The sequence below is a fragment of the Tiliqua scincoides genome, chromosome 3 (genome assembly GCF_035046505.1).
Source record: "Tiliqua scincoides isolate rTilSci1 chromosome 3, rTilSci1.hap2, whole genome shotgun sequence".
Classification (NCBI taxonomy): Eukaryota; Metazoa; Chordata; class Lepidosauria; order Squamata; family Scincidae; genus Tiliqua; species Tiliqua scincoides.
The window spans coordinates 186,683,719-186,706,946 of record NC_089823.1 but is presented as its reverse complement, the minus strand read 5'-3'; the positions used below and the strand labels follow the sequence as shown (position 1 = coordinate 186,706,946).

Here is a 23,228-nt window from a genome sequence, read left to right as displayed (position 1 = left end):
TCTGGTTTATGTGCACACATTAACTGCATGTACCCTGAGTTAGGTTTCTGAATCCCAAGTGTCTTGCTCCCATGCAATGTTAGAAGTTGGCTGCAGTTGACTCCTGGATGTTTGCCTGTGAGGATGTTGATGTATTCTATTTAGAAGCAGTTTGGAAGTTAGATAAATAAGTGGAATGTATGTTTTGTAGGACATCTTCAGCGTATTATATTCAGCTATAGTAAGTACAGCAGTCAGCTGCATCTCCACTGCATCCAAGTATTTGTGTAGTCCTTCACCAAATACTGAGATGCAGTTGAAGTGAGCAGGAATTCAGTGATAGTATTCCTGTTGTTCACAAGAATCTAAATCTGCCTAACCGCCCTGAATTTTAAGCAATAACCCAAGAAAAGTAGAAACTTTAATAAAAACTGTTCAGTGCTGTGACAAAACTAGTTCCCAAGGCATACTAGAGGGAGGACAAGTTGCAAGTAGTGGAATCAACTGTAACTGCACAGTCTTAAATATATCTTCTCAGAAGTAGATCCCACGCTGATTCTTGTACATATGACACTGCCTCATATGCCTTGGTCCATTGGTCCAAGTAGCTTAACATTGTTTCTTTATTGATGGATAGTGATTCTCTGGGGTTTCAGATGAGTTTTTCTGAGCACTACCTGACGATACCAACTTTCAGATGGCAAAGCATGTTCTGCAAGTTAGCTACAGTGCCTTCTTTTCGTACTCTTTAAGACAGTGTTTCCCAAACTGTGAGTTAAGACCCACTGCTGAGTTGTGACCTGATTTTTGGTGGGTCAGTAAAGGGTGATGAAAAGATAAGATTAGTTGTCTCAAGCCCTGAAGCTATTCAGAAATCAGATACTGTAGCTACTAATTACCCTGCAAAGAACTCATCTCCTGCAAATAGCTGCTAACTGTCCTTTAAGCAGCTGAGCTCCTGCAGTTTACAAGCATGTATAGGGAGATAAATGTTTGAAGGTCTTTTTCTGGTTATTATTACTTATAAATAAATAAAATATTATTTCTTTCTAGATCTCCTTTTTTAAAGGCTGGTAAACCTGGGTGGGTTCCAGTAGGGTGTTGTTTTAAAAAATGGGTCCTGGTGTTGCAAGGTCCAAAAAGCAAGACTCAGTAGTCAAGGGTGATTGTTTGCAAACTTTTATTTCGTTGCTAGCAAAGGGCATCTCATGGGACTCCTGTCCAAAGCATTGAGAGCAAGTATCAATCTGAACCAGACCCTTTATAACATTCTGGGTCCTTTGTTTGAAGATTGAACTTCCCATTGGCTGAAGTTTAACATCATAGATGGGGCTAACTCTTAATAGGCTGTAGATAGCCTTAGAGACACTTGATAGGTGAGCTTCAAGTTACAGGTTTCCAAATAAGGTAAAATTAAACAATTAAACATATTGAATTACAAAGTTTTCAAGAACCAGTAGAGTGTGCTATAGCCTTATTTTATTCAGGACTGACCTGGCATTGACCATTTGGCAGAACTTCAGACCTATTTCTTGGCATACATCTCCCTTCCTGATTAGGATGGCCTTGCTTGAGCCACCTGTCTTATCTCTCCTGCATTCCTTCTCCTGTGTTTAGCAAAACACTGTGGGGCTCTCTGCCAATCCCTGTTAAGCAAGGTCCTTTAAACTTCCTTTTAACAGTTTTACTCTATTTGTGACTATTGCGACCAGTTACCTATTAAGGGGTATAGTGGTGTATATCCTTGCTAGAAGTGACCTCTTCCCTTTAGTGGTTGCCTAGTGTAATCCCTTTGAGCTAAGGCTTCAGCCAGCTTCTTGTGATTTTTCGTATATTTTAACATAAAACAAGCCAAACTTTCACTGCATCACATTTTCTTTTTAAGAAATCCTTCTCCCATTTACCTTTAAACAAGTTACTCAGACATTATATGCCAGGCAAACTGTTTTCTCCCCCTCTCTCTCTGCACCTTCCTAATCAAACCTGCACCAACCCCCTTTAACATTCACTTCATTTCAGTTGCAAATCAAACAACGACTGATTCTCAAGAATGTTCCTGGTTATCGAATTAAATGTATTCTTTTTCTGTGTCTAAGCTAGCTAAACGCTATATTAGCCTGCCAACTGAGAAACCTTCCCTGCAATACTAAGGCTTTTCTTACTTCTAATGACTACAATGTTGCATATATGTGTTTTCTCAGCTTGTGATATCTTGGCTGGCCATATACTTCTGCCAAGAAGGAGTTTACCTATCTCTGAGATACAACTCCCTTTTCCAAATTGCAAAAATGTATCAACACAAGACTTTGAGGCTCCAAGGTCTCAGCTACCAAAACAGCTTTCTAAGCAGCTTTTCTGTGAGACTAACTTATGATTCTTTTTAGATGAAAATGGCTTTCACTATTCTATGTACCTTTATGCATTAGCAGTGTGGCTTTTAAGCCTTATTGCCCTAATGGCATATTACCCTGGTCATTCTATCACCTTCCATCACTGGTGCTAAAAAGTTTGGAAACCACTGTTCTAAGACATTTATTTAAGATGATGATGATTAACAGTGTTTATATACCACTCTGACAAAGTTCAACAAAAAGTTCACAAAGCAGTTTACAGAGAAAATCAAATAACTAATGGCTCCCTGATCCAAAAGGGCTCACAATCTAAAAAGATGCAAAAGAACACCAGCAGACAGCCTCTAGAAAAGATACTCCTGGGGTGAGGAGGGCCAGTTATTCTCCCCCTGCTAAATAAAGGAGGAGCACCCACTTGAGAAAGTGCCTCTTACCCAGTTAGCAGGGGTTATATGATAAAATGACTTTGGAACCAAGTTGTGAATTTAATGTGTGAGTGCATGGATGCTTGTGAGTGTGTGTATAAAATATGATCTCTCACACATTCATATGGACACACACAGAGTAGGCTCTAGCTCATGAAAGCTTAGGTCAGTAAGGGCACAAACCTGGGTCACCTTTGGGGTGGCGCAAGTTCATTGTGCTGGCCCAGGAGTGTTGCCGTAAGGCACGTTTTTGCCTCCTTTAGAGTTGGGGAAGCGAATGCAAGGATGCACACCAGCCTCTGTTTGCCACTTCCCGGACTTCAGCCAGCAAATTGCGCTGGTCAAGAATAGCTGGTGCAGGAGGTTAGGGACGGTGGGGGGAGGGCAGAATGAAGGTGTTCTGGGACGGGGAAAATGGGCAGGCCAATAAGAGGATCAGAACTAAGATCCAGCACTTAGGGCAGATCCTAACTCCCCTTCCAAGTGGCCTGGCCTTACACTGAGCCACTTGAATTTGTGCCATCTCTTTAAGTGTTGCAAATTTGAGTAGCACCATAGAGTCAGCTGCTGCATGACATGGGATAAGGTGAATGAATTCCCCTTACTCGGAGTTGCTTGGCAGCCAGCTCGAACCCTGCACTGGTTTTGGGGCAGGCTAGCTGTTCCAGCACAGGTTAGGATTGGGCTGTATTGGCACAGCTGCACCGGTGCTAGAAAGTTGGATAGAATTGGGCCCTTGGTCTTGGGCAGTCGAATCAAAAACCCTGGTAGCAGCCAGAGGTGTAGTGGTGCCAAAATGGCTGCCACTGCATCCAGTGGGGCTGGGGCAGCTGCAAGGGTCTCCTCAGGGTAAGGGAAGATTTGTTCTCTTACCTTGGGGCTGCATCAGCTCTGGAAAATTGGATAGGATTGGGCGTGGTGGGATTTCTGGCCAGGGAGGGGGCTTAGTATTCAGAGGCAGACTCTGCCATCATCCCTGCCTTCCTCCTGGGACTTATCCCTCCTCCAGTTTGCCTTCCCCCATCCAGTTCTGGCCCCTCCCTGCCTTCCCCACCTCACTGTCTCACTGTTGGGAGGACTTGCCACTGGAGCCACTCCAGCATCATCTTCTTGGCGCTGAGGCCCAGCGGGCTTACTGCTGGCGTAGGAGTGACTTACAGCACTTTTGCGATAGCAGTTGCTGGGGCAGTTCGGTAGCTTGCACTGCCCCAGCATAGGATCAGGCCCTAAGGTGCCACATGACTCTTTGTTGTTGTTTATTCTGCAACAGAATAATATGGCACCCGCTTTGGAACTAGTCTTTATTTATCCAAACATTAAACATGTCCGACTGATGTGATCTGCTGGATTCAATATTCTTTGATTTTATACTTTTTGTTTAATTTTTAGTGCTAAGGATCTGTTTTATATATGCATATGTCTAATTCTTGTGATTTTTAGGTCACGTGTAGAGAGACCTATTGTTTAACGGCATGATGAATGTTTATGCTTTTGCTTAGTATGTCATAGTGTAATTATTTTTTTTCTACCTTTGTTTTGCCCCAAAATTCTTTCATAATTTCTGTTTCTTTCATTAGCGACTTTCAATGCAATACTGTGTATGTTTACTTGAAAGAAAGTCCCCAAAAGTGTAATGGAGCTATAGATTTGTTATCCTTGTTGATGGAGGAACTCCTCCCACAGAACCAACAGAAGACAAGCCAGCAAAAATACACAAAACAATTGCAGTGCTGAAGGAAATGTTTGTTTTGTTCCTTAAAAAACATACTGAGTATAGTGATGATACCTTCAATTCATGTCACTGAAAGTCACGATGAGGGTGAGCACCTTGTAACAGGCTGCAAGGTATCTTCTTCTCTCATTAAGTTGTTTTGAAAATGGTAGTCATTTTGGTGCAATCTGCTCTATACTGCAGGGAACAAGTGGACTCCTCAAAATCACTTTAAGAGCCAGAGATTAGAGATAATGCAGCAGCATTGACTATGGTGAATTCAGTCGGGAGATGTTCTTAGCCTGCCCTTCACTTTGTCTGCACTTTGTCAAGTAGGAGCACCTTATGCTCCCTTATTGTTCAGCCCTGCAGCTAGCTATGTTTAGTCTTCATCACTGGGTTTTGGTCATGATTCAGTTTGTTTAATTATGTACCCTCGTACTTATGGAGCTATAGTATATCCTGGAAAGAGAACATAAGAAAACATAAGAACATGTTAGGCGGACTGGCTGTAGTTTCCCAGGTCTTTTCTCCTTCCTGTTTAAAAAATTGGTGTGATACTAGCTATCCTCCAGTTAGCTAATGGCCATATAGTGGTCATTTTGAGGGACAAGTTGCATATTTTATTTTAGTCAAAAGATCAGTAACCTCATTGTTTAGTTCTTTAAGAACTCTTGGGTAGATTCCATCTGGGCATGGTGATTTTCTTTAATTTTTCAATTAAGTCCAAAATGTCTTTTTAAAAATTTCTGTTTGATTTAGGGTGCAATCCTAACCAACTTTCCAGCACAGAGGTAAGGGCAATGCAGCTCCAAGGTAAGGGAACAAACATTTCCTTGCCTTGAGGAGGTCTCTGTAACTGCCACCCAACTGCAAGATGCAGTTCATGTCCCATTGGCACAACTGTGTCAGTGCTGGAACATTGGTTAGGATTTGCACCTTAATTCTTTAGTCAGGAGGGGCTGTTGGGGCAGCAGTATCTGCCCAATGTCTTCTGCCATGAAGACATGTAAAAAACTCATTTAATTTCTCTGCAATCTTTAAGTCCCCTTTTATTACCCCTTTCTCTCCCTTAGTGTCCAGTGGGCCAACTGCTTCTCTGGCAAGTTTCCTGCTTCTAATATATTTGAAAAAGCTTTGTATTATTTGATGCTTTTTATATTTTCCTTTGATGTTGCTGGTCATATTTCTAATTCAGCATTTCCTATGTATCAGGAGCCCTTGTCTTGCTTGTCCTTTCTGTCCTTCATTGGCTACCAGCTGTGATGCTCACACATCCACCTGCAGATGTATGTTTCTGCCTACCTGACTGTAGGCTCCATCAGGGTTGGGTATTTCCTCTTGAGAAGGTCTGATGTTTATCAGTTTTGTGTCACAAAATTGCCCCATTGTATTGCACCATCCTGGTGCCTCATTGTATTGCAAGTGCAGGGCTTGTATTGCAAGTGCAGGGCTCATTGTATTGCAAGCGAACCAGTGAAGAAAGGTGGGGCAGCTTTTAAAATGAAGCTGAATATGTCATGCACACCATAATGAGGAAAGTCTGTGGACTTCCTGATTTATATGTAACAAGCTGTTTCAGGAAGCAGCAGCTTTTCAGCAGTGTTTGCTGACATATATGAAATTTACCACAAGAGAGTAAGACCTTTTGAGAAGGGTTTATTAAGAACATTCATATTGCGGATATCTTGGAGAGCTTGAGGCAACTTTCTTCCATTGTTGCAAAAAAAAAAAAAAATGAAGGTTACTGTATGCTAATTTCTCATATGCCTCATAAAATATTTCATCATAGACATCCTGCACTGAAAATGATTGTATTATGCAAAAATTTAAAAAGAAAAGCCTCAGCTTCACTGTACTTATGGAGTAAACTGAATAAGACTCTATATCATTATATGAAAATAGATACCACCCCCTATTTAACATCTTGCAAGAGGGCTCTTATCCCCATTGGAAACTTCACTGCTTCATGACATCATAAACAAAATGGTTGTGGATTTCAGTGCAGTTGACATTTTGGTTATAATGCCAATAAACATGAAACCCCCTAAAGCAGATTGACTGACTGTTTTGTTTTCCTCAGTAAAGCTGTGTCAAACTGCAATATGCTATCAGACTCAATAATGTTTCCCTATTCCTCCAGTAATTCCAATTAAGACCTTTGTCTGGTTAAATGTTTTGGGACCCTATTAGTGCAATATGAAACCTCAAAACATTTTAGACCTACTGTTTCACCTAGACTTTTAACTCTGGGGCCTTCCTGAAGCTTTGATTAGGATATCAGTCTCTGATGGATTGTTCAGGGTCATTAAACGTGCCATTCTCTCTAAATGTCTTTGCCCTGTAATACTCAAAACTGCTCTGGAAATTGTATTTAACTCCAAGCAGGAAATGTGGAAAATAGTGCCTAGCTCTGTCTGGGCTGTTGCTAAAAGAGGGTGGGAGGAACTGTTTTGGATTTTAATGTGCTCTGAACTGGAGTGGTGTTTTAGGGAATGAAGTTGAACTGCTGTTGTCATAGTATGCTTGCTAGCACAGCTTGTAATATTTGCTTGGTCTATGTATGTTTTAATTAAATGAATTTCACAAAGGAATGAAATGTTACTTTCATCTGCTGCTATCTACAGAAGTCTAGAAGCAAGTAAAATGGAATTTTGTCTCAATGAAATGTCTTATGTTGTGCATATTTGTACTTGAGAGGCAGAGAGGAATTTTAGAGAGTGATTAACGGATTTGCAAAGAGAATATTCTTGGTATATAACAAAGATACTAGTTATTTCTGAATATGTAACTAAGCCAGCAGCATTGGCATTCTAGAACTGTAGTGTGGGCTTTGATGGTGAATACATAGGTGTGAGACCACTGATCATCTCCAGTTAAAAATGACAGACTGAGCTTCCTAATGACAAAGTTAGTGCTTGTGTCATTTCCCAGACTAATTCAACATCCTGACTCACCAGAATAAATAAATAAAATAAATAGCATCAAAGTGAATAACATGATGTGTTCAGAATTAACTGCTACATTGGTCTTCCTCTTGGCAGAAATATGGTAACTGTAGGGAGAGGCTTCCAAGTGTGTTTCATTTCAAAGGCCTTGAGATACTGGCCTTTGATACTGAAGCTAACTTGGGAAGACAATAAATGGGCATGTGGTACTTAAGTGTCACGTTCCTCAAGCTTTCAAACTTAGGACCCTCGTCTAAACTTATTGTACTTTCTTAGCCCTCTGCTCACTTAGCAAGTAGATGTATTTGCAGATGTCCTTGCACACAGTCATTTGCATACTGCTTCCTGCTATGTGCAATGATTGGTGGATTGGAGTAGTAAGCTGAGTTATTTAAGGCAATCAGAGTTTATATGGCATGACAAGAGAAAAAAGGAGAAAGGAAAAGTTCAGAAAATGTCCTAAAGGAATGAAATAGAAGGCACTTAAACATTGTCCACTATCTGGAGAGATATTAGGAAGACATCAGATTGTGCCTGATATTCCCTATGTTTTTGAAAGACAATTTTATTGTTTACCCCAGTCTGAATAGGTCCATCACATGCCTCTTCAAAACCAGAATGCACAAAGTAGCAAAAAGAAAGCTCATGTTGGAACAATCCTCCCTTAGGTGCTTTAGGCTAGAATGCTTACTTAACAGATTGGGCTCTACCAATAGGGTAGATGCTTTACAGACATTGCAAATGGCACTCCAGAAATGTGTAGAGTCATGCACTTCTGGACCATCACTGGAGTGGCTCTGCACAGAATGGCAGGAAAAGAGCACCCACTGGCAGAAGTGATTCAGTGGGCCGGGTATAATGGGAGAGGGCAGGAGGTGTATCGGAGCTGGGAGGGATGTCATCTGACACAAGTGACTTGCACTTGATATGATTCCTTCTGTTAGCAATTGACATGCTCCTTTTCTCCTCTGACTTGCACCAGCTAAAGAGCTGGCATGGGTCTGAAGAAGAGACCCATTGATAATTTGGAGGCTTATGGAAGGATAAGTGATAATATTTTCCCATTCTCTCCCCAAGCTTCCTGATCTGCCCCCATACCATAGGATTGGGCTGTTAGGCAAAAAAAGGGTTATTCTATTATAATATTTTGTGAATTTAATAAGTACTTTATTGGGAAGAAAGGAATTAACACATGAATATGAGAAACATGACACACTCATCCAGTGAGAGAAGACTAAGCTCCCAATCATAGAAGAGCATGCAAATATAGGAATGACCTCACTTTATGTAAATACCCAGACTGCAAATCCAATCAGACTCCCTTTGTAAGACACGATTCCACTGCAGGAAATTCCTAAACACATGTATCCAGCTGACAAGCTACTAACAATGGCAGCAGAAGAGACTTGGGCTTTGGAAAAGATGGCACACGCTTGTTTAAGCTGATCAGGTTTAAAACTCCAGCCAGTTTCCTTCACATGCATATACACTCCAATGAATGGGTGTGAATATTTTTGCTTTGCCAGAGCAATGCAGACAAAAACAAGAAATGGCCCAATTATTTTCTTTTTTTGAATATATTTTAGGATTATAGTAGTTTGAAAACTACAGTGCTGTGAAAGTTACTTATTTCTAATGTCAAAGAGAGGATGATTCAAAAGCCCACTATCTGCTTGAAGGATATTAATTTTTTAATCAAAGGAAAAATAAATTTTTAAAAATTGCAACAGCTTGTTGACAGCATTTGACCTATGGATTGTTAATGGTATCTGTTAGGAGGAAAAGACAGGAGAATGGGGATTGGAAATTGGTCTTCTTGATTATGATATCCTGGAGCAGGGATTGGAGTTGGATGGATGTTTATCACAATGTTAAAAAGTTCCTCAAAGTGGTTTGCCTGGTCAGGGCCTCGTTTTCTGTGATAAATACCCTTCCCCCCCTATTGTTTGCCTGTTTTTCTATGTTTGTGGACATTTTTAATTCCCCAGAAGCTCCAGTGCAAGTTCAGTCACCTAAAATGCTATTGGGGCATCCTTTGCAATCACCCTTTTCCTTTGTTTCAGACTCCATTATCCAACCCTGCATGTGTTTGTGGTTTGGGGGAAATTCCTCTGGATCTGGAGTACTGAGATTAGCATGTGCTTAGCAATTGGGTAGCCAGATCTGTCCATCTAGGCCAGGGATGGGCAAACTGAGTTATCAGTTCACAGCTCAGCAGCTGAGAGGTGCTCTGCAAAGTGACACCTTGGCAGAAGCGGTGCTGCCGAAAGAGTGGCCCACATGATAAATAGGCTCTCCTAGCATCTTGCTCTCTTAGTCCTCTTTGTCTTCCCCTTCCTTGCCTTCTGAGGCCTCCTTCCATCTTTCCCTCACAGTGCCTCAGAAGAAGTAGTGCTGCTGAAAGGGTAACACAGAGAGCCCAATTATTTTGTGGGCTGGATAAAGAGCTTCTACTGGTCTTATCTGGCCTATGGGGCTTAAGTTTGATATCTCTGCCCTAGTACCTGCCTAAGAATTTAATGTTTTATTTTAGACATTAGCAACTCTGTCATTCTCAAGCTATGCAGGCTTACATTTGAGCGTACTAGTATAGCAGTGATCAAGCAGGTTCATCAACCTGGTTTATGTTAGACTCCTTCCTGCCTGCACTTGCTTACTAGCTGCAGTTCTGTATCTGAATGTGTCTCATTCAGGGCACTAGCCAGAATAAAATCTTATTAAGATAGTAGCTAGTTCATGTTCAGAAGAAGAAAGAAAATAAACTTAGTGACAAGTTCAGAAAAATGTTGTCATGATTTAGCCTAGAGGCAGATCTGTGGGCTTCTTTGAGCACTCTTGAAAAAAACAAAACAAAAAAAACAAATCTCAGTGGCTGGCAAGATTGTTCCAAAAATAATTCTGAACTTTATTTATACGGCTTATATATGAGAAAGGCACTGGCAAAAATGCTATGAATGCTAACCCTCACTGTGATTTTGCCCTCTTGAGGGTGGGAGGTGGGAAGCCTGCTGTTGTGCCTTTATCTGGCAAGGGCCTTTGCTGTGGCAGGCCCTTCTGTGTATCCTCTCTCCCTCTAATCATTTCTCTTTTCTCTGTGCTTCTCATTGTCAAAATCATGCTGTATTCATGTCTTTTTTTTCTTGGCATTTTAAGGGGATCCTCTTTTGATTTTTATTACCTTTTATTCAGTGTCAAACAGGTCATTGCAAGGTCAGCCTAATGAACCCTTCCTAGGGTACAATCCTAACCAGGTCTACTCAGAAGAAAGTCCCATTTTGTTCAATGGGGCTTACTCTCAGGAAAGTGTGGTTAGGATTGCAGCCCTAGTTACCCTTTTCATAGAACTAAGGGAGGTTTATTTGTAAAGGATGGCTAGTGGCAGGGTTGGAGGGCAAACCCCATTCCAGGCTGGACCCAGACTCCAATAAATTTACATTTGCCCTTTTTGAGCCTAGTTTTTTACACTTGTTCAGCATAACTAATTCTGACTATATCTACTTTTACACTAATTAGGAAGCTATACTATAAAATGGGAAATTTAATACTTGCTTCCCTAGTTCTGCCCAACATCTTGGATTGCAGTACAAAGAGTATGTGGAAGTGCCATCCTGTCACTATAAACTTTTGCCAGTAAGGAAAGAATGAAGTTGCCTGGATTTTGTTTTGATGTTTTCCTGCTGTATGTTACTTATACAGTACAGTGACAAATTAATAGATGAGATTTAAAAGAAGTAGCCTGTGCTTAGTGGAGAAGGGCAGTAGCTATAATGCAAGACATGTGGTTTTGCTGCTGCTAGATTATGGAGGCAATATATATTGGACAGGTAACCAGATTATGCTACACAAGATAGATTCTCTTTCTAGTAGAAGTGCATGCTTTGTCTCTAAATGGGGTTATTATACACCCCATTGCACAATCTTCAGAGGATTTGGTTGACCTTTGTTGAGGGTTAGGAGAGAAATAAATTGAAAACCAATTGCAAATAATACTTGCAGTCCATCAAGTGCTCCATTTCAACTCACATTACCAGGTCCTTTTCACAAATAACAAATGTTCCCAACATTCAAGGCTAGAGCATGAATGTTGGTCAGTTTTGGTTCTGGAAACAGAACTCTGCTGTCCGCGGCTACACTTGCAACTAAGGGAACTCGAAAGAGGGTGAAGGTTCAATCTTACTTTGAATGGAAGAATGAAATTTCACTTAAGAGTAAACCTGAAAGAAAATACACATTGATATTTTTGTTGTGAGTAAGTTACCCAACAGTGCGATATTTGTGAGGTCTTGTGAAAAGAAACCATACTTGTGATGATGCTGGTATTTTCAAATTTTTGGGTTTTTTTAAATTGTGGGGCTTTCATTTATGGATGTTTAATTTTAGACTTTTTCCTAAGTTCTAATCATAACAAGTGCAGTTTCTTTGGCTCCAGGCCTCCAAATCATGAATTGCTTTTGAAAATCTTGGCCCCATTCCATGCAACAGAGTGATTAACTATAGGTATGTGTACAGTAGCTACACATTTTACATCTCTTTTTATCCAGTCCCAGGATCCTGACAGGGAGAGTTATGGCTTTTTTATTGTAGCAAGAAAAGTAGGCAAAGAGGATGATTAGCAAACTCAGCTTAAATGTGAAGTAAAATATCTATGTAGGTTAAATTGTTTTCCTGCTACATGTCTTTCTGTTTAAATTCTTTCTCTCCTTTTCAGTTGGACAGGTATTATGAGGTAAACATCTTACCAGAGGTGAATGTCTGAAACTCATTGCCAGTTAAATTCATGAAGTGTTAGAAGGCATACGATGTCAAGGACTCTCTCATAAATTTGTCCTTATGTATTTTTTTGAGTTGGTCTAATGTCGACTTCAGTAACCAGACACATTCATAGATATTTATTATCTGTTTGCGCTACTAGTGCATGACTTACCCTTTTTAAAGTGAGCCACAAAATAGTAACTTTTGGCTTCTTTCCTAATGTGAAGTTGTAATAGCAAGGAAATCATTTGAGGAAGCAAGATTAACCACAAATTCTGGTTTCCAAAGGTGAGTGCATGAACAGAGAGGTTCCCTAAAAAGGCTAAAAATTCTTTAAAAAGGAATTCCCTTAAAAGGCTAATTGAAATGGAGAACACAGTGGTAAAAATGATTGATTTGGGTTGAACTGAATGTTCTCCTGCAAACATTTTAAGCATGAAAGGGGCTTTTGAAGGGGCACCAGATCTTACCCAGAGAGCTGTTTGCTGGTGTTTGCAGCCCCAGTTGGCTCTTTATTCAACAGCCTTTTTGTGTTAAAATCAGCCTTTTTGATGATGACAATGATGTCAACCCATCAGACAATCTGATTTAGCAAACTGATGACATTATTGGGGCATGGAAATCTTATTTGGAATGAGGGTAACAGCTATTTAGGAAGCATAGCCTCCTGAATTGGCTTTGTTTGCCCATAGTATTGTAGTCAAGTATTGTAGTCAAGTCAATGAGCCAAAACTGATTGTTGTGTGAGGATATCACTCTTACTAAGAATAGGGCCTGTTTGTAGGGGAGAAACAATAGTACCAAAGTTGCAACCAGGTAGGGCTTCAAAGAGACTTGTAGCAGAGTTCTGCTATCATCTGAATACAATGTGTGAACAATATCCTGAATTTGTCTCAAGGGGTGTCCTGTCTCTGTAGTATGCCCTACAAAACAACAAAAAACAAAAACAAAAACCAGACATATAAAACCAGACAGTTAGTGTTAGGATGGGGTTGGGAATGAAGACTGTTGCAGGGAAATGCTATTAATGTTGTAAATCAAAACCATCACTTATCTTTTATGTTATGAACCCAAGGGCACCAATCTACCACATGCAGGAAGAAATATTGGAAGAGTTTTTAGCTGAATTGTCAGATGCTTAAGGATTGTTATTACAAATACTGCATTATAAAGATCAAGCATATGGAAGACTTGGGGAAAAACCGATTGAATGCATTCATGGAAAACAAAATTCTAATTTACTACTAGCCAGGAATTCCTATCCTTCAGAGTGTCCGATCCCCAGCTCAGACTTTCTAGTGCAGAAAGGAGTATTGGCAGATGAACTTCACTGTTGCAGATATTTTGCTGAATATTCCAGCTTTGGTCACTATCCAAGAAAGAGCAGTGAGTGACATAGACCACTGATCTGATCTAATATGGAAATTGGATGTAGATGATACTCCACCTGCCAGAAAAGGAAAGAACTTTTGTCTCTGGCAGATAAACTCAGGGAACTATTTTCTTTAAGGCATTTCTGGTCCATGAAGTTCTTACGAGTGGAAGGAAGCCAGGTGGAGAGGCATTCTGAAGCCACTGATACTTCCCTGTTTCATTTTTTCCTAAGTTATTTCCAAACAGTGCCCAAGGCAAATGCCCATGTGGAGACCCTCTCCACATAAACTGCCTTTGCTGTTTAATTCAAGTAGACTTTTTGATTTTGTTGATGAATATTCAAGAATTCTTGCCTCTCTCTCTCTCTCTCTCTCTCTCTCTCTGTGTGTGTGTGTGTGTGTGTGTGTATGCATGCGTGCATGCGTGCGTGCATGTGCACGTGCGCCTAGTCATTTGTAAAGCTTCCAAAGACTCATCAGAAGGTTCAATCATGCTTCGGTACTGAGTAGATATATTCTCCTTTTTTATTATCTTGGTGAACCTTTCCCTGGGTTATAGTTATAGTCTTTGAATCACAGAAACCAAAAGAAATACTTATTGTTTCAATGGAGAAAAAGCAGCCTACAATACCTGTTTATAAATACCGTGTGGCTTAATATGATATTCAGAGCCTTAGAGAGATATGGAATACAGAGTTGGATTGTCCTATTTTATGTAATCTGTTGAAAATAGGATTAACAGCTGTGGGCCCAATCCTATCCAACATTCCAGTGCCGGCGTAGCTGCAATGCAGCTCTGAAGCAAGGGAACAGATGTTGTGGAGGCCTCCATAAATCTTTCCACCACAGGTTGCAGCATACACCCTGTTGGCATTTCTACACCAGGGCTGGAAAATTGGATAGATTTGGCCCTGTATCTGTAGATCTCAAGGTGATAAATTCAACAACAAAAAAATGGGGGGGGGGGGGGAGTTTATTGAACACTGCAATGCCTTTATATTAAGGGGTTGACTAAATAATCTAATTGCTGGCACTGCTATTTGCCTGAAGAATCGCTCAAGCACATGACGTGGCTTATACAGGAAGAAATTATTAGCTATATTAACTTCGTTTTACGGCAAATGTTGATTTTTGTTGATCCTTAAGTTATTTTGAATTATCTGCCTTTTTCATGTAAGTGAATTACAGAACAGTAGAAATGGGCTCTTTGTGCCTTTACTGTAGGCCAAATAATCAAATCAACATTCTAGCTAGTGTATTTGTAATTTTGCACAAGTTTTCAATAAAAGGTTTGTGTTGGGCCTGTTAATTATCCATATGGTTATAGATGTGTACTTCTGTTGTTAAATCACTCTTGCTCCATTCTGATTAATTTGTTAGTTCTTTTAGATTTATGGATTATTAGATTTTGGCTGATTTTATTTGTAATTTTACAAATAATTGGGTGTCCAATGCTTTTTTCCACCCAGCCCATAGCATGCATAGCTCCTGTAGAGATCCTCTCCCTCCTGCCCTTTGCCTGGCCTGGTTTTTGCCCCAAACAGCCTACTGTTGTCTCCTGAATTTTCTCTGTCGACCTACCTGGTTTTAACGATCTGATCTACCTGAATGTCACATGTGCAGGGCCTCTAGTCATTTGAGCCGGTGGCCCTGATGTGCATGACAGAGGCATAGCTCTTGAGCCATCAGTCCAGGACTCATGAGATCTGCCACCGTAAGCCCTGGATAAGATTGGGCTGTTAACTGTCAGAAAGTGTCTTAAATGGATGAATTGCAGAACATAAGTTTTAAAAATCAAGAACCTTGTTGTACTCAGTCTTGAACATTTTGTATCTTAAATGGTTTTACTTTTGTTGAGGCTATAACACCTTATGAAAAGATGAAAATTTGATTTTATTTCACGTTTATAGGTAATTTATTACCTATAAATTTATTACAGTTCTATTATAATTTATGTTTTTCATTAAATTATAATTGAAAACCTGCAGTATTTTGCATGGCTGTACTGCCCTATGTTTTGTGTATGATGCATTGTGGATTGTCCAGTGCAAGGGACCATTAGAATAATTTTATGGGAATCAGTTCAAGATTAAAGCATTTTATTTTGTATGCCTACTATATTAATGTAACAGATGTAATTTTGGGTTTGACAAGAAGTTAAGTTCACTAAGTTCAGTTCAGTTCAGTTTAAGTTACAATTGTCTTCATACTCTGGCTCCTTCTTATCTTTCTGCTCTTGCCTATATACATCCCCTCTCCTTACATAGGTTGGAAGACGGGAAGATAGTAGGTATAACTTCCAAGTTGATTTATCATGACTATCTTTATCTTCTAGGAGAAGGAAAAACTGTATGTAGAACTGAAGCACATCTTAACCCGGCAACCTGGACCAGAAGCAGCAGAACAGTTGCAGCTGTATCGACATACTCTACGGGAGAAGACCAAGCAACTTAAAGTAGGAGAGCTTCCCAACAATTTATTATATAAATAAATCTAAGTGGTACTCTTCAAGAATTAGGAAATCATTATTGTCAGGGAGAGGAAAACCTGTGTGCATAAAATCTTTTGCAGATGAGGGTATAGTGTGGGTCAGTATTACAGAAGGGATTTTTTTTTTTCACTACAAGGACATTTTTATCAGAAATAGGTAATTTTTGTGTTTGGTCAGTAATACAATAGAACAAGAAAGGAGATAATATATGAAAACAGAATAAAGTAAGAACTGATGGAACAATAATCATTCATCTAGTAGTTCGTGAAGATGATGTGCTTTCAGAGTCTAGATTTCATTTATTTTTTCAGAACACAGCAAGAAGTATTAGCCAGGTTAGCTAACTGGCTTGATAGCTGACTTTCAGAGGAAACATATCTTTGAGCCTAATCCTATCCTTCCCCCCCACCACTGATGCAGCCACACCAAAAAGGAGCATGCTGTATCCAGCAAGGAGTGGGGTGGGATAGACTGGAAGCCTTCAGAGAGGAAAGGGGAATTATTTCCCCTTATCCTCTGTAAGTCTTCCACTCTGCATTGGGTCCTGTGCCATCTTGAACCTGTGCCAGCTCAGGTCCAAAGAGATAAATGGGTTGGGGAGGCTTGTAAAAGAGGAGACAGTCTCCCTGCTTACTGTTCCTTCCCTCCCACTCAGTTTCACCACCCCCCACCCACCTCCTGCTCTCGCCACTGCCTTACTTTCTCCAGCAGGCACAGTAAGGTCCAGTGATGCACGTGGAGCAGTGTAGCCTCTTGCAGTAGTGCTCCCAAAATGGCTGCTGACTGAGCACCACATGTTCCGTCAGTAGCCATTTTATGACAGTGGAAGGTTCTTCTTCCGTCATAAAGCCCTGCCCCCGACAGCCCAATCTGGTGTAAGAGTGGGCTGTTAGAGTAACAAACTGAATGCTGGGGCAACCAAGAGGATAGTGATGCTCATGCTCTGCATATATGTTTCCTAAAACAACTGGATAGTCAGAAATGGAAACAGAATGCTAGTCTAGATGGACCTTTCGTCTGATCCAGCAGAGATTCTACTACATCTTTAATTCTTTGAGTTGAACACAAGTGCAGTGTGTAACTTCTATAAGAAATAAGTCATCTTCATGGCAGTGGGATTGAATTACATAAACTTTAGGAAAATATTTATGAATTCCATGTATACATGCTTTGCTGAAGAAAGCTAACACGTAAATTTCCCAACTCTGTTGAGAGTAGCATTTCCTGGTGTAATGTTTGTTTATAAAATTAAGAAATGAAAATCTAATTAGAGCATTAATTTACAGCCTATTACTATAAATGTGCATCCCACTTGGGCCTTTGGAGACACTGCCAGAATTTTGTATGAGGTTTAATTTCCTTTTTAAATGAGTGAGATTTTCTAATGTGCCAGTCAAAACCGTTTTCCTTCTGTCCTTAACAAGCTAGCGGAAACGGATTGAGAAAACATTGCTAAATCCTTCATCTTTCCTGAACAGAACACGCACATATATTAGTCTCGCATCTTATTAGGGGACTGACAAGAGTAATCTCTCTTAACCCCTTGTCACTGTAAGTCTGAATTTCCTCACTGAGAAAAGCTTGTTTATGCCTCCTGGAACTGCTTGAAGCACCGTACTAAGTAGCAACTTGGCTTATATGCGATATGGTGCTCTTCCCCTCTTTTTATTGGCACAAAAGTGCAGTAGAGTACTGTCTGCTTTTGCTGTGCCTGTAAACCTGCAGAAAAACAAACTGTACCAATTTGCTATGTGTGTATAAAGCAATTTATGGCTCTCATGGTTATGAAACTGGTTAGAAAATAAAAGTACAGCTTGTGGTCAAGTCTGAGAAGTTAGGAGGATGGTGAAAAAGATGACATTTATTGTTTCTTAAGCCTTATGATTTTTAAGGCATTTGAAGATTTTCCTTGAGTATCTCAAGTTCCCACACTAAGGGCTACAGTCCCAAGGAATAATTATAGTATGCCTGTGCACACACCATGTTAATGCAAATAATATGCGCGCAATATAATCTACCGTAGATACTTGTCTATAAGTCGAGAAATTTCTGCCAATGAATCAAATGTAAATCATCTCCTCACCTGGTCTGTGGGTCACTCGGTTCAGGGCTGTTCAGGCAGCCAGGAGAAGCCCAGAGGTGAGCAAGATGACAATGCAGTGATAATTAAGGATTGTTAGTCTCCAGGGCTGATAGTCACCAGGGCATTAGTCTCTGCAAGTTGCAGCCAAAGTTAACCCTTTCACTCCTTTCTCCTGAGAAAAAGTAAGCCAAGGCTCAACAGTTCCATTTAAATCAAGCAAGTCTCATTCTCTTTGGCAGAATCATACCCGACCTGTCTGCACCCTCATTCCATTTTGTAAATGTTTGGCAGAGGTCTGGTTTTTAAAACACCAGGCTGTAATCCTCATTTCCATCTGAAATAAAATGCCAGGATACAATTCAGTGCACCATTACTTAAGAATATCACCAATGAACATAAGAACATAAGAAGAGCCCTGCTGGATCAGGCCACAGGCCCATCTAGTCCAGCTTCCTGTATCTCACAGTGGCCCACCAAATGCCCCAGGGAGCACACAAGACAATAGACACAACCTGCGTCCTGGTGCCCTCCCCTGCATCTGGCAATCAGAGGCAGCCTGCCTCTAAAAGAGCTTGCACATACATACTACGACTTGTAACCCGTAATGGACTTTTTCTCCAGAAATTTGTCCAATTCCCTCTTAAAAGCATCCAGGCAAGATGCCATCACTACTTCTTGCGGCAAAGAGTTCCACAAACTAATTACATGCTGGGTAAAGAAATATTTTCTTCTGTCTGTCCTAACCTTCCCAACACTCAACTTTTGTGATGTCCCCTGGTTCTGGTGTTATGTGAGAGGGAAAAGAGAGTCTCTCTATCCACTCTGTCCATCCTCTGCATAATTTTGTATATCTCAATCATGTCCGCCGCTTAGGTACTTCTTTTCTAGACTGAAGAGGCCCAAACACTGTAGCCTTTCCTCATAGGAAAGGTGCCTCAGACCAGTAATCATTTTGGTTGCTTTCTTTTGCACCTTTTCCGTCTCTACTATATTCTTTTTGAGATGTGGTGACCAGAACTGGACGCAATACTCCGGGTGTGGCCTTACTATCAATTTGTACAACAGCAGTACAATATTAGCTGTCTTATTCTCAATGCCTTTCCTAGTGATCCCAACCATGGAATTAGCCCTCTTCACTGCCGCCACACATTGGGTCGACGCTTTCATCGACCTGTCCACCACCACCCCAAGATCTCTCTCCTGATTTGTCATAGACAGCTCAGAACCCATTAGCCTATATGTAAATTTTGATTTTTTGCCCCAGTGTGCATGACTTTACACTTACCTACATTGGAACGCCTCTGCCGTTTTGCTGCCCAGTCTCCCAGTCTGGAGAGATCCTTCTGGAGCTCTTCACAATCTCTTCTGCTCTTTACCACTCAGAAAAGTTTGGTGTCATCTGCAAACCTGGCCACCTCGCTGCTTAACTCTGCCTCCAGGTCATTTATGAACAGATTGAAAAGTACAGGTCCCAGGACAGATCCTTGGGCACTCCACTTTCCACCTCTCTCCATTGTGAAAATTGCCACTTTCTGCTTCCTGGACCTCAACCAGTTCTTAATCTAGGAGAGGATTTTATCTTTGATGAGGCATTCCACCATCTTACCTGGAACAGACATTAGGCTGCTTGGCCTATAATTTCCCGGGTCCCCTCTCCTTCCCTTTTTAAAGATCGGTGTGACATTTGCTATCCTCCAATCTTCTGACACCGTGGCCGTTTTAAGGGACAATATTTTTGTCAAGAGATCAGCAACTTCATTCTTCAGTTCCTTAATAACTCTTGGGTGGATGCCATCAGGGCCCAGTGACTTATGGAAAGCAATGGGTCTACTTATGAGTAAATCGGGTTGCAACTATGTTTAACTGTGCTTGCTCATGCTCAGTCCTTGTTGTTTGTCTCTCTGCTGTGAATTGAATTGCACATTCCAAGTTATGTGTTATATCCTATATGTAGAGCCTCTGGCTTAACACACCAGGCACCTTAAAGAAGGATTTGATCAATAGTTCTGTTGGAATGTTGTTTACTGCCCACTTACTTGGAAAGTGTTTACAAAAAGGTTATGAAGACCAGAATTTAAAAAGTTAATGAATACAAATGTATCTTGTGATTTTTTACTAAATTTTTTAATATATTAGAGACTGTACAGTTATTAGGTAACAATTACTGGTAGGTTATTTTTCAGGATATGGCCTTCAGTAAGATCAGACAAAATTATAGTCAGACAATTCCCTTAGTTTCCCTCCCCACTTCTCCGAGGGTCATAGAAAATTCCATTTTCTGCTCAAAACCTATCCTGGACCTATCTGTGAGATTCTTATACTCAAGTATCTACAGTATGCTAGTTAATGAAACTAAACTGAAATCAGCCAGACTCCACTGGCACTGTTATATATTTCAAATATTTTCTGTTCTGGTACCAGCTGTTAGTTAAATGTTTGCCATGTACATCTTACCCTTCCTTACACAGGCTTTTGATTGATTTACCTGCTTGTTCCAAGTGAGGAATCTTATGATAGATATTTATGGAAAAAGTAGATTTGTCACTTTAAAGTGCAAACAGATTCCCATAGATAAGTACTGGTGTGGTGCTAAAATATGCAAAACGTCATCAAGGATTTAGTGATGTGAATGTGGTAGGGCTTTGTAATTTACACAGCTAATATACAAGCATTTCTTTACATGTTTTCCTCTATGAGAAAAATATATTAGTGTTGAATTAGTGTTCAATCTGTTTTCATTCAAATCAGTTTGTTGACACATGACCCAGTTCATTCTCATAAATTTGTCTTCTTTCTGATTTTTATATGTTTGCTTGCAAGTAAATCTCTCTGAATTTCCAGGTAAGGCTCTGCATAAAACTGAAAGTTCAGATGATTTTCTATACTAAATCTTTTGAGCAAAATTCAGGAGTAAAATTTGTTTCTCTTGCTAGAGTCAGATTTCACTATATGTGGATACTTGAAATTCTTGATAGTGTAATGAATGAATTCTCTGGAATTCTTGATAGTGTAATGATGTAAATGACTTGTTAACATCATTGAACGTTTAGATCTCATCTTATAATGCAGTCCTATGCATGTTTACCAAGTCCCATTTTGTTCAATGGAGCTTACTCCCAGGTATGTGTGCATAGGATTGTATTGTTAGCGGTGTTGTCTGGCAAAGAAATTGATTGACATGAAATGTGTTGAAGGTGAAATTGGGGGGGTTCACCTTTGTGGCATCCTAAAGTATTTTTTCTACCACAGAGTCAGCTGTGCTGGAACATCCCTGTTTATTGTTTGCAGTATAGCAGTGTTTCTCAACCAGTAGTACTTGTATCACCAGGTACTTGTATCACTTGAGATGGTGTCCAGTGATATGTGTTGGACTCCCAGACCCCTACCACTTGGCAGTGAGACCAGCAATGCAACATGACGAGCAGCAGTAGACGGCTTGGCAGGCAGAGCTACAGCATGCACTTTTTGTGCACTCGAAAAAGTGCTCCTATCTGCCCTGAGATTCTTACCCATGTCTGTCACGTTGTGTCTGGTCTTCCAATTCAGAAGTAATTGTTGATGACATCATTGCCACTTACTTCCAGTGATACTTCCAACAGGGGGTCCGCACAAAGTGGTACAGCTTGGAACAAACATTGAGAACACTACTATGCATTATTGTATAGTAACATTCATAATGGGATTGCAAATTGGATGCAACATAGCCAGATGGAATTGTCCTATTTGCCTTGCTCAGAATGCTACTGTGCCTACGTTGGTGCAAGTCACTATATGCCATTGTATCTATCCCGCTCTGTGAGATTATTATGTAAGATCACTGCTTATATTAGTGATGGTCAGTTCTCAATAAAAACAGCAATAACATAAGAACATAAGAACAGCCCCACTGGATCAGGCCATAGGCCCATCTAGTCCAGCTTCCTGTATCTCACAGCGGCCCACCAAATGCCCAGGGAGCACACCTGATAACAAGAGACCTCATCCTGGTGCGCTCCCTTGCATCTGGCATTCTGACTTAACCCATTCCTAAAATCAGGAGGTTGCGCATACACATCATGGCTTGTACCCCATAATGGATTTTTCCTCCAGAAACTTGTCCAATCCCCTTTTAAAGGCGTCTAGGCTAGACGCCAGCACCACATCCTGTGGCAAGGAGTTCCACAGACCGACCACGCGCTGAGTAAAGAAATATTTTCTTTTGTCTGTCCTAACCCGCCCAACACTCAATTTTAGTGGATGTCCCCTGGTTCTGGTATTATGTGAGAGTGTAAAGAGCATCTCCCTATCCACTCTGTCCATCCCCTGCATAATTTTGTATGTCTCAATCATGTCCCCCCTCAAGCGTCTCTTTTCTAGGCTGAAGAGGCCCAAACGCCGTAGCCTTTCCTCATAAGGAAGGTGCCCCAGCCCCGTAATCAGCTTAGTCGCTCTCTTTTGCACCTTTTCCATTTCCACTATGTCTTTTTTGAGATGCGGCGACCAGAACTGGACACAATACTCCAGGTGTGGCCTTACCATCGATTTGTACAACGGCATTATAATATTAGCCGTTTTGTTCTCAATACCCTTCCTAATGATCCCAAGCATAGAATTGGCCTTCTTCACTGCCGCCGCACATTGGGTCGACAATTTCATCGACCTGTCCACCACCACCCCAAGATCTCTCTCCTGATCTGTCACAGACAGCTCAGAACCCATCAGCCTATATGTGAAGTTTTGATTTTTTGCCCCAATGTGCATGACTTTACACTTACTGACATTGAAGCGCATCTGCCATTTTGCTGCCCATTCTGCCAGTCTGGAGAGATCCTTCTGGAGCTCTTCACAATCACTTCTGGTCTTTACCACTCGGAAAAGTTTGGTGTCGTCTGCAAACTTAGCCACTTCACTGCTCAACCCTGTCTCCAGGTCATTTATGAAGAGGTTGAAAAGCACCGGTCCCAGGACAGATCCTTGGGGCACACCGCTTTTCACCTCTCTCCATTGTGAAAATTGCCCATTGACACCCACTCTCTGCTTCCTGGCCTCCAACCAGTTCTCAATCCACGAGAGGACCTGTCCTCTAATTCCCTGACTGTGGAGTTTTTTCAGTAGCCTTTGGTGAGGGACCGTGTC

At 40.8% G+C, this 23,228-nt stretch overlaps 1 protein-coding gene across 1 annotated transcript in view; it reads left to right on the top strand.

Annotated features, from left to right (window-relative positions):
* The window catches only part of CFAP58 (cilia and flagella associated protein 58), a 121,551-nt gene that overhangs the window by 88,111 nt on the left and 10,212 nt on the right, over positions 1-23,228 (top strand). The window contains exon 16 of the mRNA XM_066621467.1: positions 15,875-15,994. Within this exon, the coding sequence (XP_066477564.1) occupies positions 15,875-15,994 (120 nt within the window). The remainder of the gene's footprint in view (positions 1-15,874; positions 15,995-23,228) is intronic.